Raw genomic sequence first — 24,221 nt, 5'->3', positions numbered from 1 at the left:
TTGTTGGGACTGGGGTTTCAGGGTGTGGCGTGAACGCTCCAGCCAAAGCGCAGTAGATGGGAAAGCCGTAGTAACTAGTACCGGCCAGCCAGTTACAGAGATCAGCAGCGTCACCGGAAACAAGTAGATCCCAAAGCTGGGAATTTGGATGGTTGCTGTTAGCATGGTCTTTGGGCAGGAGACAACGATCCAAAAATGGCAGACGAATTTTAAGCAGCTCATGCGTTTTCAACATACGATACCACATATGATAGTATTGCATCATAGCTCTCAGCCCTGACGGTCACTGATCTTTATCTATTTTATTTATGACTTATGACGCATTTTGCATATTTTTGTTATGCAGTGTTTGACAGAACATTGCATTCTCCATAATTAGACAGCAAATGCTGCACGAATACCTCACACTTTGCCATACTTATGTAGTTACTTAATGACCAGTTTACTGTGTTGACTGTAAGTTTATTTAAATATTGATTGTAAGTGCTGTTAAAATGTGTTTGTGAAATTTTGAGGAAGGGTCAGCGAGTTACAAGGGGACTTCGTGGGAGAGTTATAAGGCTGATATTAATGACAAATGAAGTTACTTGTGGGGACCCAGGGTTCAGGATGTGGCGTGAACGCCACAGCCAAAGCGCTGTGGTCAGTTGCACGTGTTACCAGGCATCACAGTTGAAAATAGAACCAAGAGATGCTCCTGTGAAGAAGGCATAAATATCGTATCATGTAACGAGAGCACACTTGTGCAAGAATAGTAGCTTATTTAGTTATGAACAAACCTCTATTTGTAATTATTGTGAATGACCTGAGTGTCATCGAATATTGTTCACATTTCTTTATTTAAATATTGATGAAATATAGTACTTTAGTGCCAGAATTGGTCGCGAGGAGTCAAATCATGTTTGCAAAATATAAGAATGATGTACTTTTGGTGGGGACAGCCTTCAGTCCATAGAAATTCAGACAGTAGTGGAACGCTAAGGCAGCCAAGCGGACTGGAACTTTTCGAGTGAAAAGCTCAAGGGAGCAATTTTGGACACTTTGTGAAGAACTGCCTAAGGAAACAAACGTGATTCAGTCGTACAGGTGATTGATTCTGGGCCGCTACCATCGTTTACCTTCTGAATAAATTTTATATTTCGTGAGGTCTGAATGTGCTTCAATGTAGGACTCTAACTTTTACTGCATGGTTTAAAGAACTGAGAATAGACAGAGTATGAGTTACTATTCTTTGTATCATGTGTGATAATTTGTGAATCATGTTGAATTCTGAACTGTTGTGAGCTGTTGTGACCACAAAATGAACTTAGTTTGTGCATATCTTTCATGACTATTTAGTTTGATGATTTTACAACCACACTCATAACTTTCTGAAAGTAACTTCACTGCATTTGATAAGGATATTTTCTGACTGTATTTTAATTGAAAAACTTTTGACCAGTTCCTGTTTATTTGAGATGTCCTCTCCTGAAAAAGTATTACTCAGTGGAATTACCTGTCGTCTACACCAAGAGCAGAAGTTAGAATAGAATCTTTGTTATTAAATTATTCATTTAACTTTTACTTTGTATTTCTATTTTATTAACCTGCAGCTCTAGCCAATGTGGTAGACCACCTCGCTGCAGGATCAGAGCTACAGGTTATTATTTATAGAGAAGTACCTGTGGGGCACGAAGAGGACAAGTACTGCTCGACCCTATCATTACCTGCAGGTATCCTTTTGAAACTAGACCTATGTATAGCCCAAGTACCTAAACGATGAGAACCACAGGTAAAGAAGTAGTTGATTTGTTGGTGTGAACTGCTTTTAGAAAGAGTTTCGCCACATTACAAAGCAGTGCACTTGTAGATTTGCCCTTACCCACAGAATATAATCCATAAACGAGTCTAATGTTTATATCATACAGCATGTCTGTATCTGCAGCAACGTGTGAGAAAATGAAAAAAATAACACTATGCTTGCAATATTGCACGTCAACTGTGTATGTTTGTATTCTGGGAAACATCAGATTTTCCTCAATGTTTCGAGCACACATTTTTCTCCAAAAGAAAAAGAAAAAACATAATAAAGACACACAAATTATCTCATATACGGCGATGCCAGAATTCAGCTTCTTTTATCGTTCTTCAGTTCTAGCTAGTTTCTTTTCTGAAGCACTCTCAGGTGTACTGACAGTGGCATCTCTAAATTTATCACTTCTAGAGTAGAGGTTAGGCACTATTGGGACGTCCGAGGCTGAATTAGAAAACTGAGTAGCCTGTACTTTCTTGCATCTATGTACATGCTTTTCAAATAACATCAGACAACGTCACGATATCTTGCAGGAAAGGAAAGTCAATGAATTTACCAAATACGACTTTCACAAGAAGAACATGGATTTTCTCGCAAAGGAAACAATACAAATGGCTTAAAATCGATTGTCAACTTTCTTACGGTGTAGCCAATATAAAAGACAACTCTCTTGTGCTCATTTACGTCTCTGGCAAGTCATGAAAAATCAGGCATGTTCCACGTCTCATGCGGAACATCCTGTGCAAGTGATCTCAATATTTTGAAAACGAATTTTCATAAAGGTCGATTTGCTCATTGAAAACTTATTCTGTATACCTTTAACACGGAAACTATCGCACACGTTAGGTTGGTACATATATAGGTGCTGATAAATGTATCCTGGTTTTTTAATCATTCAGCAGTAAATTTACGTAAACGATCGCCGAAAAAGTGAAGAAAATTAAGGAAACATATGGTACAAAATAAGCTGAAGACTAGAATCGCGATATCTCACTATGGTCTGTAGTCTGAGATGTGGATCTGCTCCTGTGACTGTGTGGATATTTGCAAAACTTTGACTGCAGTCTAATACAAATTTATGTCCTGAAATAGGTGTGATATCTGTAAATGGAACATCACGAGTTGTAGTGAAATGCGACAAGCCGCTCGGGTGGGGTTCTTTTCATTCTTTGGTCTTCTTTAATTGTGTTAAAGGTGCGGAACTGTATTAGCTTAGTGGAATACATACTCATATTTTCACCTTGATGGGATGGGATGAGTTCACTTCCTTGTTCTTAATTTTCTTAAAACTTAACTTGGTACTTTCTACTTTCATTTGCTTTCTGGGCTTACTTTAGAAGCGATGACCGCAGTGAGCATGAGGATGCTGCCACACTGCGAGGCCTAGCGGAACGGCGCTTCACAGAAATAGGGGGGTTTAGGAAGACGGAGTGCTGGTGGACAAGCCGTTGTCCATTAATGATGGTCAGCGAGTGGCCGAGAGAGAAATGACTTATTTCCAAAATGTGGAACTCTGCCAGTAGGCGACAGGTGTTTGGAGATTGTGAAGTGGTATACGTAGGGACATAAACATCTCCTGACACTCCTAAAATACTCGAAAACAGCCCTGACTTACTTTACAAATAGATTCTGTAGTATAGTCAGCTACCAGCTACGTTGCAAGCTTTCATGTTTTCAAGGGACCCGTAAAGTGAGGCAGGCTGACGGCCGAATGAGCACAGATTGCGGTATTAGTTGTGACATCATGTGCAAGTAACACTTAGTAGCAAACTTTTTAGAAAAGGGGAGTAAATGTGATTCATGGTTGGCGCGAGATCATACCTATGAAACCAATACGCTCTTGGGTGGAACTAGCAACTTCTTCAAGGATTTGTGGGTCCATTGTGTTGGCGGGAAGACCACAGAGAGCTTAATTTTTTTGTGACATCATGTGCAAGTAAGACTTGGTAGCAAACTTTTTAGAAAAGGGGAGTAAATGTGATTCATGGTTGGCGCGAGATCATACCTATGAAACCAATACGCTCTTGGGCGGAACTAGCAACTTCTTCAAGGATTTGTGGGTCCATTGTGTTGGCGGGAAGACCACAGAGAGCTTAATTTTTAGAGACGCGTAACACAAAGTCGATGGGAAGACGAGGCCAGAGGGAGCCATTGGGAAGACATGGACAAGGAGAGTCGCGTCTGGGATGTGGAAGAGAGGAGTCGATCGAGAGATGTGGAGGCTAGATTGCGGCTGATCTCTCTGGTCGCTGAATTAACGTGTCTCCATTCTGTTCACAGGACAGAGAAGATTATGGTAACCATCGCTTACAGCTCTGGTATATCATGGAACCTGACAGTGTTAACTTCATTTGCAACATAATTGCTACTGGCTCATTTACCAGCGCTTCGTCACTTCTGAAGGATCTTTGGGTGTTCGTTCCAGACGGTCATCGTGACCATCACACTCAGGCTGCTGTACCTGTCTCACAGAATTAGATCTTAGATCGGATACAACTCCTCCTCTTTCAGTAACTTAGTCCATTCAGCGCGTTAGTTGCAAATAAGTATAGTGGGGAATATCTTTGTAACGTTCTTTTCATCGTAATTGTATTTTACTGCACTGATATTCAAACCTTTTTGATAATAAACTATAGTGTTATTTAAATCTTGAGTTAATTACGGTAACGAGTGCCTTCAAAGGATAATACACTGAAGAGCCAAAGAAAGTGGTACACCTGACTAATGTAGTGTAGGGACTCCGTGAGCGCGCAGAACTGCCGCATTGACTCGAATAATGTCTGAAGTAGTCCTAGAAGGAACTCACACCATGAATCCTGTAGGGCTCTCCATAAATCCGTAAGATTAAGAGGGGTGGAGATCTCTTCTGAACGCACGTTTCAAGCATCCCAGATATGCTCAATAATGTTCATGTCTGGGGAGTTTGGAGAAAAGCGGAAGTATTTAAATAAGAAGAGCGTTCCTCGAGCCACTCTGTAGTAATTCTGGACGTGTGTGGTGTCGCACTGTCCTGCTGGAATTGCCCAAGTCCGTCAGAACGCACAATGGACACGAATGGATGCAAAGTCATATCTAGACTTATCAGTTTTCCCATATCGCTCCACCTCCACACGCCCAACACCATTACAGTGCCTCCTACAGGTGGAACAGTCACCTACTGACAAACAGGGTCCATGGATTCATGAGATTTTCTCCATACCCGAACACGTACATTCCCTCGATACACTTTGAAACGAGACTCGTCCGACCAGGCAACATGGTTCCAGTAATCAAAAGTCCAATGCCGCTGTTGATGGGCCCAGGCGAGGCGTAAATCTTCGTGTCGTCCGGTCATCAAGGGTACACCAGTGGGCCTCCAGCTCCGGAAGCCCCATATCGATTATGTTTCTTTGAATGGTTCGCACACTGACGCTTGTTGATAGCCCAGCATTGAAATCGGCAGCAATTTGCGGAAGAGTTGCACTTCAATCACGTTCAACGGATCTCTTCAGTCGTCGTTGGTTCCGTTCTTGCAGGATATTTTTCCGGCCGCAGCGATGTCCGATATTAGATGTTTTACCGGATTTCTGATATTCACGGTACACTCGTGAAATGGTCGTACGGGAAAATCACCTCTGCATCGCTACCTAGTAGACACTGTGTCCCATCGCACGTGTGCCGACTATAACACCACATTCAAACTCACTTAAATCTTGAATCCTGCCATTGTATTAGCAGTAACCGAACTAACAACTGCGTCAGACGCTTGATGTCTTACATAGGCGTTGCCGACCGCCGCGCCGTATTCTTCCCGTTAACGTAACTCTTTAGTCGATTACGCATCCCTATGCCAGTTTCTTTGGCTCTTCAGTGTATTATGTCGATTCTTCACCTTCACATATTCTTTGCTAGGGCTGTTCCATTAAAACATAGTCAATCCGTAACGCACACTAAATTTAGCAGTGGCTTCCAACGATCTACCTGCTTCTAATTTAATATGGGATATAGACAGATATTACATTTTTCTCTCACAAGCAGTTTTTGCAGTAGCAATGAAGGGAGTGAAATTTAAGTTTGGATAAGGGACAAAAGATGAATGCGGCCACCACTACCGAGATCTGCAGACCACATACCCATTCAAGTCGGATGTAAAATAAGCTATGGAGAACAACTGAAAGGAATGAACTGTATTATAGTCAGTACAAAGCAGGAATTTAGTGTTAACAAGGAAAAATAAAAGGTGAATAAATATAGCAGACAGGGCAACAACGAATTGCTTCAAATCAAACTTGAAAATGTGACAGTAGAGATAGGAGTTAAGGGACTCTTCCTTCTAGGAAGCAAGATAACACAAAACGGCAGAAACAAGAGGGATGATTAATCAGCTAAAATTCGCAAGGGGATAGAATATATCATCAAGAAAATGAAGTGTAATTGTGTGTGATGAAGATACGGATATGAGGAAGAATCTCCTGAAAGAATACATCTGGAGCACAATATTGCAAGGAAGTGAGACGAAGACTGCTGTAAATCAACAGAAGGAGAAAGTGGAAACATTTCTGATGTGTTTCTGTCGATTAATTTCTAAAATGAAGTGTACTAATACAGTATAAGAAGCAATGAATACCAACTAGATTAAGTGAGGAACGAACTGGCAGGTTCTCAGGACTCCTGCAATAGCAGCTACGAATACCTTCATTACAGCTGTAAAAAGTACTAGGTTCTAAATATGGGATAGGAACATCAACAACAGAACATGCACGAAACATGATAAGGGATTTCCATCCAGTTCTTTCCTCACGTACTTTAGTTAGTATTAACTACACCTTGTACTTTATTAGTTCACTTAATTTTAGGAATTATTCGACAGAAACAGATTGTAAATGCTTCCAATTTCTCTTTCTGTTGATTTACAGCAGTCGAGGTCGCACTACCGTCCAATTCTGTCCTCCAGATGTGTATGGACCTTGCCGTTGGTGGGGAGGCTTGCGTGCCTCAGCGTTACAGATGGCCGTACCGTAGGTGCAACCACAACGGAGGGTTATCTGTTGAGAGGCCAGACAAACATGTGGTTCCTGAAGAGGGGCAGCAGCCTTTTCAGTAGTTGCAGGGGCAACAGTCTGGATGATTGACTGATCTGGCCTTGTAACATTAACCAAAACGGCCTTGCTGTGCTGGTACTGCGAACGGCTGAAAGCAAGGGGAAACTACAGCCGTGATTTTTTCCGAGGACATGCAGCTTTACTGTATGATTAAATGATGATGGCGTCCTCTTGGGTAAAATATTCCGGAGGTAAAATAGTCCCCCATTCGGATCTCCGGGCGGGGACTACTCAAGAGGACGTCGTTATCAGGAGAAAGAAAACTGGTATTCTACGGAACGGAGCGTGGAATGTCAGATCCCTTAATCGGGGAGGTAGGTTAGAAAATTTAAAAAGGGAAATGGATAGGTTAAAGTTAGATATAGTGGGAATTAGTGAAGTTCGGTGGCAGGAGGAACAAGACTTTTGGTCAGGTGATTACAGGGTTATAATTACAAAATCAAATAGGGGTAATGCAGGAGTAGGTTTAATAATGAATAATAAAAAAGGAGTGCGGGTTAGCTACTACAAACAGCATAGTGAACGCATTATTGTGGCCAAGATAGACACAAAGCCCATGCCTACTACAGTAGTACAAGTTTATATGCCAACTAGATGAAGAAATAGATGTATGACGAGATAAAAGAAATTATTCAGGTAGTGAAGGGAGACGAAAATTTAATAGTCATGGGTGACTGGAATTCGTCAGTAGGAAAAGGGAGAGAAGGAAACATAGTAGGTGAATATGGATTGGGGGGAAGAAATGAAAGAGGAAGCCGCCTTGTAGAATTTTGCACAGAGCATAACTTAATCATAGCTAACACTTGGTTCAAGAATCATAAAAGAAGGTTGTATACCAGGAAGAATCCTGGAGATACTAAAAGGTATCAGATAGATTATATAATGGTAAGACAGAGATTTAGGAACCAGGTCTTAAATTGTAAGACATTTCCAGGGGCAGATGTGGATTCTAACCACAATCTATTGGTTATGAACTGCAGATTTAAACTGAAGAAACTGCAAAAAGGTGGGAATTTAAGGAGATGGGACCTGGATAAACTGAAAGAACCAGAGATTGTAGATAGTTTCAGGGAGAGCATAAGGGAACAATTGACAGGAATGGGGGAAAGAAATTCAGTAGAAGAAGAATGGGTAGCTCTGAGGGATGAAGTAGTGAAGGCAGCAGAGGATCAAGTAGGTAAAAAGACGAGGGCTAATAGAAATCCTTGGGTAACAGAAGAAATATTGAATTTAATTGATGAAAGGAGAAAATATAAAAATGCAGTAAATGAAGCAGGCAAAAAGGAATACAAACGTCTCAAAAATGAGATCGATAGGAAGTGCAAAATGGCTAAGCAGGGATGGCTAGAGGACAAATGTAAGGATGTAGAGGCTTGTCTCACTAGGGGTAAGATAGATACTGCCTACAGGAAAATTAAAGAGACCTTTGGAGAGAAGAGAACCACTTGTATGAATATCAAGAGCTCAGATGGCAACCCAGTTCTAAGCAAAGAAGGGAAGGCAGAAAGGTGGAAGGAGTATATAGAGGGTTTATACAAGGGCGATGTACTTGAGGACAATATTATGGAAATGGAAGAGGATGTAGATGAAGATGAAATGGGAGATACGGTACTGCGTGAAGAGTTTGACAGAGCACTGAAAGACCTGAGTCGAAACAAGGCTCCGGGAGTAGACAACATTCCAATAGAACTACTGATGGCCTTGGGAGAGCCAGTCCTGATGTATGAGACAGGCGAAATACCGTCGGACTTCAAGAAGAATATAATAATTCCAATCCCAAAGAAAGCAGGTGTTGACAGATGTGAAAATTACCGAACTATCAGTTTAATAAGTCACAGCTGCAAAATACTAACGCGAGTTCTTTACAGACGAATGGAAAAACTGGTAGAAGCGGACCTCGGGGAAGATCAGTTTGGATTCCGTAGAAATGTTGGAACACGTGAGGCAATAATAACCTTACGACTTATCTTAGAAGAAAGATGAAGAAAAGGCAAACGTACGTTTCTAGAATTTGTAGACTTAGAGATAGCTTTTGACAACGTTAACTGGAATACTCTATTTCAAATTCTGGAGGTGGCAGGGGTAAAATACAGGGAGCGAAAGGCTATTTACAATTTGTACAGAACCCAGATGGCAGTTATAAGAGTTGAGGGGCATGAAAGGGAATCAGTGGTTGGGAAAGGAGTGAGACAAGGTTGTAGCCTCTCCCCGATGTTATTCAATCTGTATATTGAGCAAGCAGTAAAGGAAACAAAAGAAAAATTCGGAGTAGGTATTAAAATTCATGGAGAAGAAGTAAAAACTTTGAGGTTCGCCGACGACATTGTAATTCTGTCAGAGACAGCAAAGGACTTGGAAGAGCAGTTGAACGGAATGGACAGTGTCTTGAAAGGAAGATATAAGATGAACATCAACAAAAGCAAAACGAGGATAATGGATTGTAGTCAAATTAAATCGGGTGATGCTGAGGGGATTAGATTAGGAAATGAGACACTAAAAGTAGTAAAGGAGTTTTACTATTTAGGGAGTAAAATAACTGATGAGGGTCGAAGTAGAGAGGATATAAAATGTAGACTGGCAATGGCAAGGAAATCGTTTCTGAAGTAGAGAAATTTGTTAACATCGAGTATAGATTTAAGTGTCAGGAAGTCGTTTCTGAAAGTATTTGTATGGAGTGTAGCCATGTATGGAAGTGAAACATGGACGATAACCAGTTTGGACAAGAAGAGAATAGAAGCTTTCGAAATGTGGTGCTACAGAAGAATGCTGAAGATAAGGTGGGTAGATCACGTAACTAATGAGGAGGTATTGAATAGGGTTGGGGAGAAGAGAAGTTTGTGGCACAACTTGACTAGAAGAAGGGATCGGTTGATAGGACATGTTTTGAGGCATCAAGGGATCACAAATTTAGCATTGGAGGGCAGCGTGGAGGGTAAAAATCGTAGAGGGAGACCAAGAGATGAATACACTAAGCAGATTCAGAAGGATGTAGGTTGCAGTAGGTACTGGGAGATGAAGAAGCTTGCACAGGATAGAATAGCATGGAGAGCTGCATAAAACCAGTCTCAGGACTGAAGACCACAACAACAACAACATGTGTATTTCGGGAGTTTCTTCATCATTTCCGTATTTTTATCTCACAACATTATGACTCATATTTTGATTACATATTCCATCCCATTGCGGATATTAGCTGATTCATTATCTCTTTTATTTGGGCCGTTCTGTGTGATCTTGTTACCTAGAAAGAAGAATCCTTTCACTCCACTCACTACAATCATATTTGCAAGTTTGATTGGAAATAATTATTTGTTGCCTACTGTGCTGTATTTCTTCGCCTTCTAATTTTCTTTGTTAACACTTAATTCACGCTTTGTACTGAGTATACAGTTCATTTCTGTCAGCCGATCTTCACAGCCTATTTTATATCCGAAAATAATTAACATCAGACAGGAAAAGATTGGGAATACTATTAAAGCAGCCCATATTGTGACGACTTAAAATTGTGAGAATGATCTGACACATAATAAACAGGCAGTTTCTAAGGCTTCATTATGCCGGTCTATGTAGTCACTAGGGACATAAAAAGCTAATTTTAGAGGTGGAAGTTTTGGACAAATGCATATTCAGTCATTAAACAAAAAATCTCCCATAGCAGTTTGATCAAGGGTTAAGTTCACCCTTAACTAAGAGGTATGGGTTATTATTCAATTAACCGCAGTACGATGTTCCATATATGGTGGTCCTCAAGATACCTGTTGAAGTAACATCCTGTTTTTTAGTTACAGTTAGCGTAACCGAAAACACTGCTTCTGGCGATACTATAGTTGCTCTACAGTTACTCCTAACTTCCATCTCAGACGAAAATGGTTAGAAATGTGTAGCATGAAGGTAAAATCCCATGTAAGCTACACAGGATAGGCTCAGAAACCAACATTAAAACTTCGTAGGTTTTTGAGGGACGTTTCCTGAGTATTTTGATATAATGGACTTACGGTCCCCGGTGGTTCGTTTCACAATAATTATATTATTATATGTTCGGGCTGTTACCTCAGTCCTCACTCAGATCAGACGTTCTGGTATAGCTCTCACGGTCAGTACCTTCCATTCTACCTCCGGAGAATCCCTTCACACGCAGCGTCCGGCAAGAGTAATCTGTTGTGGCTACCGTCGCTGCGGAAAGACCTTAGTTGAGAAGATCCTCCACTGGTTTCGGTGAATCAGTCAGGGGTTACATATCGGCCATCTCTTTATCAGTAAACCTATCCATCGTGCTGTGTACCACTGTCAACGTGGAGCTAACACTGCCGGGAAGCTTGAGGCAAAGATCTGTGACCTGCAAATACATCGAGCCAATGGAGCAAGTTTCTTTAAAATTACACACGCAGAGCATGCCGTCGACATCTGCACTGTTGTGTAGATATTTTCAGTGCGATACAGATACGAAGATACATGAGGGCAATAAATCAAACGAAATACACCTGCTCTGAATGAGGCACCCGTGACAACGGATTCCTTGTACTCATTGTTGGTGTCGTTTGGGTTCTGTGTATATAAATAACTTATAAAACAGAAATAGGTCATTAGTCATACGTAAATATGACCAGAATTTCCACTTTTCGTGGAAATACTTTCCAAGGAAAAAGTACAATATCTAAAAAAAGCAATTTTCTGTATGGGGGAAAAAAGATCTCGAAAACGAAATATGGTGGAAACATGCCACGTTTACTTCGTAAACATTGAATACAACTGTGAGACAGAATACTTATTCCATGTAGAAACGAAGTATGGTAAACTGAAAATTTTCAGTATGCTGTAAATTTAAATGGACATGCTGTCGTTAAGTTTGCCTCTTAACGTGTTTCAACTTGTGTTAACGAACAACTTTGGTTGAAGGAAACGTTATTTCATAATCGCGAGTAGGGCGTAACCCGTTCGTCCTTTCAGTCATAAGCTTCCCTTCATAATGTCTGCGTATACAGGTGATCTGACACCTAAATTTTTGTACTCTATGTGTCAGTTATAAACTGCACAGGTCTTTGGCTAAGTAAGAAGCAGTCGAGGCTTAAGGAACGAATAAAGCAAATGCCTTAGCTTACATACCTCCGTTGTGATTGAGGGATCACCACCAGCTTCGAGAAGGAGCACATTCCAGCCAGTGACCTCTGACAGTCGACTAGCCATAACTGACCCGGCAGAGCCAGCACCTATGATGATGAAGTCGTAGTCTGTGGTGATGGGCAACTTCGGCTCCCGAGGATAGGTCAGCGGTTCATTCGTGAGATTCCACGCCGACTGCAGCACGGAGGTCACCATGCCGGTGAAGAGCATTCCGAACGCCCCGGACCCCACAGGGCAGCTTTGGAGGCCCGATGCATTCACAGGGCACATATGGTGCATGTCTGCGACGGTACCTGGTGGACAAACGAAATGCAGGGAATATTTTGAGCAGTCCAGCAGGAGGAACGTCTGTTCATCTTCCGGAAACATTTGCGCTACTCAGAAGACAGGAATGCCATAACTCTATATTGTCCGCAGTTGTGTCACGCCACTGGGAACTACGCAAGGAAAGGAGAGTCGGAACTGTGCAGCAGTGGTATATTTCTGTATGTACTACCATAATTTTGTATCTGAGGTTGGGAATGTGCTTCAGACTGTGATATTCTGAGTTCAGAAACAGAAATCCGTCATTATTAAGCGCTAACGTAGTTGCCCAAGAAGAGCAGTTGAAACGATGTTAGTAATACATTTTTGCCTTTACATAAAGTCTTCATCAAACACTCAAATTTTCATACGCATGCCGGCCGAAGTGGCCGTGCGGTTAAAGGCGCTGCAGTCTGGAACTGCAAGACCGCTACGGTCGCAGGTTCGAATCCTGCCTCGGGCACGGATGTTTGTGATGTCCTTAGGTTAGTTAGGTTTAACTAGTTCTAAGTTCTAGGGGACTAATGACCTCAGCAGTTGAGTCCCATAGTGCTCAGAGCCATTTGAACCATTTTCATACGCATGCCATGCATAATAACACCTACAAAGGTTAATGTTAATATAATTCCAATAGGAAAACGCATTGAATAATAGCTTAAACATGTTTCCATAGATCTTTGCAGCACACTCCTTTTGTAGTGTGTGTATAAACCGACTTGTGTGAGTGAAGTCCTACTTGGCGATAGTATAGCAACCAGTTTCATGAAATGTAGGAAAAGCAGAGAAGAAGGAAATTAAAAACAGTGTATATAACAATGTAGCAGCACTTAATGATTTCTATTACAAAAACAGCCTCACACCCAGCTGGGCTCTCATGTGTGACCGAGCCGGCCGCTGGTGGCCGAGCGGTTCTGGCGCTACAGTCTGGAACCGCGCGACCGCTACGGTCGCAGGTTCGAATCCTGCCTCGGGCATGGATGTGTGTGTTGTCCTTAGGTTAGTTAGGTTTAAGTAGTTCTAAGTTCTAGGGGACTTATGACCTCAGCAGTTGAGTCCCATAGTGCTCAAAGCCATTTGAACCATGTGTGACCGTGAATAGCAGTCACAAATTGTGAAAAGAAGGTGGGACGTTAAAGCAAGGGCTACTACACTTCACCGATGTCGAACTGTATCATGTTCGCTTACGATATAGTGTGTCTGTGGCAGAATTATTGATCAGTCCATAAAATCTTATTTCCTAGTCCCAAATGAGCAGAAAATATGGAGTGAAAGAAAACCATAGAACCACGAAAATATGTAGAATTAATACGTATAACGTCACAGAGGAGCTCATCGACACATCATGAAGGAATCCTGCTGAAGAGCAAGTAAAATAATGTATGGTTGAAGACGCTAAGAGAACGTAGTGAGTAAATTATGTGAGGTAAAGGTATCATTCCCAGCCAACCGAAGAATTAAAAATTATTTCATGCGACTGTCAACAGCATTCATACTCTTGCAGAAATGCATGGTGCACACTAACAAATATATTTATTCACAACCGTTTTCGATCCCCAATCATCTTCACAGTCGAAAAATATTGTGACAACTTAACATGTCATACAAGCTATTTAACTACAAAAGACGCCACAGCTGACTTGCAAACGTCAGAAACAGGTACTTCACGCCAAAATATCGGCTTCAGCAAACAGAAAACATTGAATACATAATACTATGTCCAGTAAGTGATACCATGTTACAGCAGTAAGGCAGCCTTGCCTGAGCAGTGGTGCTTGCCACTTACATATTGTGGATTACAAGCTGAATGTGATCATCTTCAATTAAATTATTTACAACTGTGGCTGAAGTAATAACATTACGAATCATTACCGATGGCATTGACTATGTAATACGTTTCTGCTGCTACAAAACCAAATTTATTCCCTTTAATACTGTGCTGCTACGGCACAATACTGACGTGAAAGATTTAATTCATTTTTATACACACTTATAATCTAAAACATTATGACCACTGCCCATTGCGACATTGGATGCCGTCTGGCAGCGTTGCCAGCAGGCGACGCGGTAAGAGCAGGCACGGATGGGCCATCACCCTAGCGAAGATGTTGGCTTCAAATGGGGAAATCCATTGAGATAAGCGAGTTTGACAAAGAGCACATTACGCACAGCTTGTGTACGAAAACTCTCGAAAACGGCGAAGCTGATGAATGTTTCCATGCTACTGCCGTGAGCAGCTACGGAAAAAGGTAGAAGGATAGTGAAACTACAACGAGGCGTAAATGGTTGGACGTCCAAGACTATTCACAGAACGTGGGGTTCGGAAACTTGTCTGCTCTGTAAAGTAGAATAGATCGTGATCTGTGGCATCTCTACCGAAAGAGCACAATGCTGGTGCATGCACTAGTGTTTAGAAACACGCCGTTCGCCGTACATTATGGATCATGAAGCTCTGCAGCAGACCGCCTCTACGTGTCCTCTTGTTGACACAACGATATCGTCAATTATACTGCAGTGGGCATGGGGCCATCGGGATTCACCCGTAGATGAATGTAATCGTGTGGGCTCTTCGAGTGAACCACATTTTTGTTACACTAGGTCGACTAGGATATCGAGGTGAACGGCGACTAGAATCGGACAGCGAACCACAGACGCAGGCTGGGGGGAGCTATGTTACGGAAGACATTCTCCTGCGCTTGAATGGGACCTGTGGTAGTAATCGAAGATGCGGTGACAGCTGCGAACCACGTGAATCCCTTCATGTTTGATGTCTTCAAAAATGGTTCAAATGGCTCTGAGCACTATGGGACCCAACTGCTGTGGTCATAAGTCCCCTAGAACTTAGAACTACTTAAACCTAACTAACCTAAGGACAGCACACAACACCCAGCCATCACGAGGCAGAGAAAATCCCTGACCCCGCTGGGAATCGAACCCGGGAACCCGGGCGTGGGAAGCGAGAACGCTACCGCACGACCACGAGATGCGGGCTTGATGTCTTCCCCGACGGCGATGGCATCTTTCAGCGGTGTAATTGTCTGTGTCTCGGAGCCATAACCGTGCTATTGTGATTTGAGGAGCATTATAGAAAACTCACGCTGGTACCTCGGCGACCAAATTCGCCTTAAGTAAAGCCTATGGAATCCTATCGGGTCGCAATCGGGCGCCATCGGCGACAAATCAGCGACCCGTTATTTACGCGAATTGGGTGACCTGCTCGTAGACATTTAATGCCATATATCTCCAAAAATGTACCAACAAACTGTCGGAGTCGTGACACACAGAATCAGTGATGTACTTCGTTCCCAATACGGCAAACCAGCTATTAAGCAGGTGGTCATAATGTGTGTGAAATCTTATGGGACTTAACTGCAGAGGTCATCAGTCCCTAAGCTTACACACTAGTTAACCTAAATTATCCTAAGGACAAACGCACACACCCACGCCCGAGGGAGGACTCGAACCTCCGCCGGGACCAGCCGCACAGTCCAGGACTGCAGCGCCTTAGAGCGCTTGGCTAATCCCGCGCGGCGGTGGTCATAATTTTTTGAGTCATCAGTGTACAGTATTGTCTGTAGCAGTTATGGGCATCAGGCATTTAAAAAGTATTTCGATAAGATATTGATTACATTGCAACATATTTCCCCACAGATTCTGATTTCTGCTAAATGTAGTCGAAGACTAAAAGTAATTGAATAACTTACTTCTTTACGAGGTCAGTACCCTTAATTCGATCTCTAAGTTTTGAGCCGAGCACAACTGGCCTCATGCGCCTATGTTTTCTGCAGCTTCTGTTTTTTGTTAGGGAGGACCCCCCACACTGGACGTGGTGATCACTTGGCGCTAACGTTACACGATAGGTTTGTCAAAACTGCCATTTACTGTATCAGACATAATTAAGTTGATGAGCCTAGCTAATCTAAAGTAATTCGCAGTGAGAAATGGAGAGTATCGTCAAAGTTACCATCAATGATTGCCACAGCTAACTAATAAAATGCCACATTGATTTCATGTCTTGCAGGAGAGTTTAAACGAGTAGTTGGGGTTCATACTGAGGCATGATGAACAGAAGTCAGAATAACGGCGCAGTGAAAGCCAGTATCGGGACATTAGGAGGCTAGAATGAGATTTTCACTCTGCAGCGGAGTGTGCGTTGATATGAAACTTCCTGGCAGATTAAAACTGTGTGCCGGACCGAGGCTCGAACTCGGGACCTTTGCTTTCGCGGGCAAGTGCTCTACCATCTGAGCTACCCAAGCACAACTAACTCCCCGTCCTCACAGTTTTACTTCTGCCAGTACCTCGTCTCCTACCTTCCAAACTTTACAGAAGCTCTCCTGCGAACCTTGCAGAACTAGCACTCCTGAAAGAAAGGATATTGCGGAGACATGGCTTAGCCACAGCCTGGGGGATGTTTCCAGAATGAGATTTTCACTCTGGAGCGGAGTGTGCGCTGATATGAAACTTTGTGGCCTGCGTAAGGCAAAGGTCCCGAGTTCGAGTCTCGGTATGGCACACAGTTCTAATCTGCCAGGAAGTTTCCTTAGAGGGCTGTCCTATGGAAAAGATACGGGCCGCCACTACGAAGGGGAATAAGGAGCAACATAGAACAATGGTATACTGCGTGTGGGCCGAGCTCCGCTAAATAGGCGCCGTCTGTGTTTGTATCCCAAACGACGCAAAACTGTCGTGTAATTAAGCAGCGCCAAGGTACGTCCTACGAAATTGAACTGCGCACTGCGGGAAGGTCGTATTCCGGGAATCGCTGGCACAGGACTATTGAAAGAGGAGATCCGTAAGGTGGTGTGAGATTAGGACATACGGCTCTTTTGTGATTAAGAATGCGTTGCCAGCAACCATCATGCTGGTGCCAAGCTAATTAAACTTTTGCTGACACTGCCAAGCAACAGCAGGGGAAGGTACAATTGTCTGATACAAATAAATTCTGGCGTGTGGCAACAGAACTCGCGATTGCATACAAGGAGACGGTCGTATTGACTGAAACACTCTACAGGACGGATAATGGAAGTCAAACGTTGCTTTTTTCTGAGCTCCAACACTAAAACTCCCGACGATCGGTTAATTATATTAAAACTGAGCTCGGAAGAGAGGCTGTTTTGTTATTAGAATGGATCTGTGGCATTCGGAAGAATCTCTGTCATTGTTGATCAAAATTATGCGCATGTCTCACACTCAAAATGTAAGAGAAACACTTCAGCTTCTCGCTGGGAGCTCTCTGTACAACGTCTTTCATCCTAGACTCGGTGGGGTTTGCTTCAGCTGAGAGGGGGACTTTTCTTTTGGGCTGTGAGGGAAGAGCTGCCGGATTACTTACAAATTAGCAGAGACCACAGCAGCCAACAACGGGCACCGGTAATGCTAAGTATTGTGGGCAACAGGAATGTTCGTAAATCGAGTTTTAAGAGGAACATTGTAAGCCGGCCGCGGTGGTCTAGCGGTTCTGGCGCTGCAGTCCGGAACCGCGGGACTGGTACGGTCGCAGGTTCGAATCCTGCCTCGGGCATGGGTGTGTGTGATGTCCTTAGGTTAGTTAGGTTTAAGTAGTTCTAAGTTCTAGGGGACTTATGACCTAAGATGTTGAGTCCCATAGTGCTCAGAGCCATTTGAGCCATTTTTGAACATTGTAAGAGGTCCATGATTAAGGAATTTGTTGCTAGCGCACTCGAGCAGCATTGAGATGGATTGCTCACGCGCTGCCTGCGATATGTAAGCTACAAGAGAATCTCAGACCAGAGAGCAGTGTTGTCAGCAGTAGGAACTGTGTAGCAGTTATAGTAATAGTAGCTAGCAGTTGAGTGGAGTTGGCTGGGTCGGTCGTGGGGAGCGATGGCAGAGCCTGAGCATTGTAGCATAAGGTAAAAGCAACCTCGCGCATATGTAGTATTGTTATATCAAATCCCATGTAAATGTTTAAAAAAATCTGTTAATAATAATCTTTCTCGTAAAAAGTAACTTTTGACAATCATTCATTTCAGTTTAAAGAATTTACTAATTTCTCCAATCCTTGGTCATCCTGATAATTGAAAAGAAAAATCAGTTGTTTCTTTTTATACATGACACATCTATAAGCCAGCACTGCACTCGGCTGTGCCTAAAAAATTTCTTATAGGAGCAGATATATATGCGTTATCCGGCGACCTTATTGAGGTAAGACTTTTCAATTTATTCAGAATGATCTTTCAGGGCCATGACGCAGCACTGCTGACGTCCAAAATTTACCAGTTTAAATTCACAGTCACAGCCACAATTTTTATTGAGAGATTACTCACATTTTACTATTGATAGGTTACGCAATTAATTTTTTGGAGGTTACGCTAAATGCTAATGTTATAGTTATATTTTATACTGTTGGGAGGTTTCGGAACTTTTACTGTTGGGCGGTTACACTGAATGTGAATATTATTCATATTATTTATCTGTGGGGAGGTTACACTTGGCGACAACCTGCCAGGATCGTATTTTTGTAACTTTCTGAGAAGTAGTCAGTTATATATCTGTTCTTATTTACTTAATGTGTAAATGAGTTTGCATCTGGCGCAAAGCATTTACTATCTTGTCACTCTTTCTTTCACAGATCATCGGCAATTTATTGCTCTTTGTTGTAATTGTATTTGTTCCATTTTTGCTTTGTCTTTGTTTGTTTTTTGTTCTTAACATTGATTTGTGAAAATTCCGCGAAAAACTGCTAACAGTACATCGCGATGTGCAATGAGTGAAAAAGCCGACTCAAATAATTTGACCGATAATACTAATGACAATCAGTTTAATAGTGATAATCGTTAGTGAACAGATTACAGCCGTTGCCGTGCAATGTCACGATACTAAAGATCAATTGTCTACGGAAATTAAGGCTTGTGCTAGGAACAGTAGTGAAGAATTTAGATCTGTCGCACAAGAATTAAGTAATACACATGCAGCCACAACGAAATTACTTAGAGATGAAATTAGTGCAGTCGCTAAACAATGTTCTGAAAACGCAACACAGTTACGCGACGATTTTAAATTAATGTCATCAGAACTTTCACGCACACTGGATGCGAAAGTAGATAGGAAATTTGAACAACAAAACAGCTAAATTGACGAAAGTTTTAATCACCACCTACAAAACAGTGAAACACGTTACCGTAAACTTATACAGGAACAGAACAAAGTAAAGAAACAAGTCATGGAAACAATTACTGCACAGAGACAGGAAGATAAGCGTAAATTGTTTACGAATGCAAAAACATACGTAGACAACAACATTGCTGCAGTATCAGACGAAATCAATATTATCAAACAGTAGAACACCGAATTGCATGATGGAAACTCTGATCTGAAAACAAAAACAGACACACACACACTAGATTTTCAGACAGTGACCAGCAGACTTGAACAATTAGAATTAATACAGGATCCCGATGCCATTACAGCAGACGTTAAGAAATTGAACAAAACACCCGTAAAATCCAAAAACAAAATAATGTTTGTGACACTAAAAATGACGATCAGGTAAAAGCACTGACTGATAAATTTGATGAATTGGCCAGTCGTATTGACGTTGTCGAAAATAACAATGATACCAAATCAGACGATACGTCACCAATTTCTTTCAATCAAACACCCGAATTCCAAAATGTACAGCAGACAGCTAGTGAGATAAATTCGGCCAACAATACATTGCGTAGAAAAGTGTCATCTTTACAGCAAGAAGTGACAGAAATGAAAAATGTTTGAGCCTCTAACACGTCACAGCATACGCCACATTGTGAACATTTGTCACATTCACACAGCCAGTGTAATCTAGATAATTTACAGACTGTATAATCAGACATACAGAGACGATTATTTTGATTATAAGCACTTTCTATCCGTGAGAAAATTTAAGGTATTTAAGAATGACAGAACACAGATTCATCCCTTGGATTGTGTACAACGATTTAGCTTTGCTTTTCCACCAACTTGGCCCATAACACACAAACTTGAATTTATTTGCAGTTTTTTGGAAGGCGAACCGGCAGCTTGTCACAGACAAACAGATTATCATACAATCCTGAACCTAATCAGACATACAGAGACGATAATTTTGATTATAAGCACTTTCTATCCGTGAGAAAATTTAAGGTATTTAAAAATGACAGAACACAGATTCACCCCTTGGATTGTATACAACAATTTAGCTTTGCTTTTTCACCAACTTGGCCCGTAACACACAAACTTGAATTTAGTTGCAGTTTTTAGGAAGGCGAACCGGCAACTCGTATGAGACCGATCGCGAGACAATGTTTTTCGGTAGAAGAATTTCAGAATGCTATTTTGTCAGCGTATTGGTCGAAGACGACACAGCGCAGAGTCAAGGATCAATTCATTACCTTACCGAGTTATGAGAACTCAAATTTTCCCACTGTCACGCAATTTTTTGAACACATGGTCCAACAAAACCAATACTTAAGTGAACCATACAGTGAATCTGCACTTATTCAATTATGTATTTCTAAATTACCACGAGAGTGTCACTTGTAACAGGACAGCAGAAAGAAAATATTTCGGCATTTAGAGATCTGTTACAGCTTTTTGAAGTTCAGCAATCAGATTATTCATTCATAAACAAAAATTTTTCACATCATAACCGAGGCCAACAAACATACAGTAATTACGATCAGCCACGCTATTTCAATAGCAAAGGTGATAGACGCTCCAGGAATAACAACCACCAGAATCTTAATAACAGACTAAATTTTAATTATCAGTACCGTCAAAATTATCAGCAACAGCAAACGCATTTTGGTAACAATAGAGACTTTTCCCGACAACAGGAACAAAACCAGCCGGTTAGCATTCCTAACCAACAATGTGGTTAGCAAGTTCAACCAAGCTTTAATGTTTCGCCGCCTACACGTATAGCGTCGGCCACACCAAATAGTAACGCAAAGCAACAAGGAAATTACTACGTACAGAAGACACATCATTTCAACTCGTATCGCAACGCGCCGTATAGCAATGATTATTATGACAGACGTAAAAGTAATGAGCACAGTTTTCAGCGTAACAGTCGGTATTACCAGCAGCAGAATCATCCGCAACAACAGATTATCATGGATAAACCAGACAGTCGGTATCATCCCGAACCTAATACGTCAGGAAGAAATAACAGAACAGTACAAATAGTTGAAATGCCACATCATCCTCCCCTAAATAACAGCACGTCAGAAAGAATTTGACTAGATATAGTACAGGTTGCATCCTGCAGCAACGTAAGTCATACTTTTGACACACAGAATCTTGTTCACGAAAATGTTATTACTTTTGACGACATCCGAGACACATATTTACATGAAAACCAGTTATACAAAAAATTGTTTCCCACCCTGTCATTGAAGTAAAGATTGGATCATACACATTTTCAGCAGTAGTCGAATCTGGATCACCTATGTCAGTTATAAATGAGGAAACATTTCAACGAATGTAACAAAGAGAATACCTATCCTACGTTACCAATAGGCAAAACTAAAGTAAAAGGAGCAGTATCTGGTAAAGGAGTAGATGTAAAGCTACATACACACTTATCGTTTTGTATTGCATGTCACCCGTGGTCTAGGGGTAGCGTCTTTGATTCATAATCAAAACGTTTTCGGTCCCGGGTTCGATCCCCGACACCGCCTAAATTTTGATAAATAATCAGAATTGGCGGCCGAAAACTTCCGGCATAAGAAATCAGCCTCATTCTGCCAACGGCCTTGCAAAGGGCGGAGGAGCGGATGTTCAGGGCACTCTCTTGTCCTAGGGGTGGGAAATTGCCCGTAAAGGCGGAAGAATCAGCAATTATCAACGACATGAGGATTCAGAAGGCAATGGAAACCACTGCATTAAAGAAAAGTAACGTGTATCCACAGGACATGTGGCCTGTAATTGAAGAAGTGTCATGATGATCTCTCACCATTGGCAAAAGATTCCGGAATAGTCCCCCAATCGGATCTCTGGGAGGGGACTGCCTAGGGGGAGGTTACCATGAGAAAAAGATTGAATAATCAACGAAAGGATAACGTTCTACGAGTCGGGGCGTGGAATGTCAGAAGCTTGAACGTGGTAGGGAAACTAGAAAATCTGAAAAGGGAAATGCAAGGGCTCAATCTAGATATAGTAGGGGTCAGTGAAGTGAAGTGGAAGGAAGACAAGGATTTCTGGTCAGATGAGTATCGGGTAATATCAACAGCAGCATAAAATGGTATAACAGGTGTAGGATTCGTTATGAATATGAAGGCAGGTCAGAGGGTGTGTTACTGTGAACAGTTCAGTGACCGGGTTGTTGTAATCAGAATCGACAGCAGACCAACACCGACAACGATAGTTCATGTATGCATGCCGACGTCGCAAGCTGAAGATGAACAGATAGAGAAAGTGTATGAGGATATTGAAAGGGTAAAGCAGTATGTAAAGGGGGAAGAAAATCTAATAGTCATGGGCGACTGGAATGCAGTTGTAGGGGAAAGAGTAGAAGAAAAGGTTACAGGAGAATATGGGCTTGGGACGAGAAATGAAAGAGGAGAAACACTAATTGAGTTCTGTAACAAGTTTCAGGTATTAATAGCGAATACCCTGTTCAAGAATCACAAGAGGAGGAGGTATACTTGGAAAACGCCGGGAGATATGGAAAGATTTCAATTAGATTACATCATGGTCAGGCAGAGAATCCGAAATCAGATACTGGACTGTAAGGCGTACCCAGGAGTAGATATAGACTCAGATCACAATATAGTAGTGATGAAGAGTAGGCTGAAGTTCAAGACATTAGTCAGGAAAAATCAATACGCAAAGAAGTGGTATACGGAAGTACTAAGGAATGACGAGATACGTTTGAAGTTCTCTAACGCTATAGATACAGCAATAAGGAATAGCGCAGTGGGCAGTACAGTTGAAGAGGAATGGACATCTCTAAAAAGGGCCATCACAGAAGTTGGGAAGGAAAACATAGGTACAAAAAGGTAGCTGCGAAGAAACCATGGGTAACAGAAGAAATACTTAAGTTGATTGATGAAAGGAGGAAGTACAAACATGTTCTGGGAAAATCAGGAATACAGAAATACAAGTCGCTGAGGAATGAAATAAATAGGAATTGCATGGAAGCTAAGACGAAATGGCTGCAGGAAAAATGTGAAGACATCGAAAAAGATATGATTGTAGGAAGGACAGACTCAGCATACAGGAAAGTCAAAACCACCTTTGGTGACATTAAAAGCAACGGTGGTAACATTAAGAGTGCAACGGGAATTCCACTGTTAAATGCAGAGGAGAGAGCAGATATGTGGAAAGAATACATTGAAAGCCTCTGTGAGGGTGAAGATTTGTCTGATGTGATAGAAGAAGAAACAGGAGTTGAGAAGAGATAGGGGATCCAGTACTAGAATCGGAATTTAAAAGAGCTTTGGAGGACTTACGGTCAAAAAAGGCAGAAGGGATAGATAACATTCCATCAGAATTTCTGAAATCATTGGGGGAAGTGGCAACAAAACGACTATTCACGTTGGTGTGTAGAGTATATGCGTCTGGCGACATACCATCTGACTTTCGGAAAAGCATCATCCACACAATTCCGAAGACGGCAAGAGCTGACAAGTGCGAGAATTATCGCACAGTCAGCTTAACAGCTCATGCATCGAAGCTGCTTACAAGAATAATATACGGAAGAATGGAAAAGAAAATTGAGAATGCGCTAGGTGACGATCAGTTTGGCTTTAAGAAAAGTAAAGGGACGAGAGAGGCAATTCTGACGTTACGGCTAATAATGGAAGCAAGGCTAAAGAAAAATCAAGACACGTTCATAGGATTTGTCGACCTGGAAAAAGCGTTCGACAATATAAAATTGTGCAAGCTGTTCGACATTCTGAAGTAAGTAGGGCTAAGCTATAGGGAGAGACGGGTCATATACA

General features: G+C 41.8%; 1 protein-coding gene across 1 annotated transcript in view; it reads right to left on the bottom strand.

Annotated features, from left to right (window-relative positions):
• Positions 1-24,221, bottom strand: part of LOC126259377 (glucose dehydrogenase [FAD, quinone]-like) — a 71,727-nt gene that overhangs the window by 28,365 nt on the left and 19,141 nt on the right. The window contains exon 2 of the mRNA XM_049956127.1: positions 11,977-12,287. Within this exon, the coding sequence (XP_049812084.1) occupies positions 11,977-12,273 (297 nt within the window). The 5' untranslated portion in view covers positions 12,274-12,287. The remainder of the gene's footprint in view (positions 1-11,976; positions 12,288-24,221) is intronic.

This window comes from Schistocerca nitens, chromosome 5, assembly GCF_023898315.1.
Source record: "Schistocerca nitens isolate TAMUIC-IGC-003100 chromosome 5, iqSchNite1.1, whole genome shotgun sequence".
Lineage (NCBI taxonomy): Eukaryota > Metazoa > Arthropoda > Insecta > Orthoptera > Acrididae > Schistocerca > Schistocerca nitens.
This window is presented reverse-complemented; position numbering and strand designations above follow the sequence as displayed.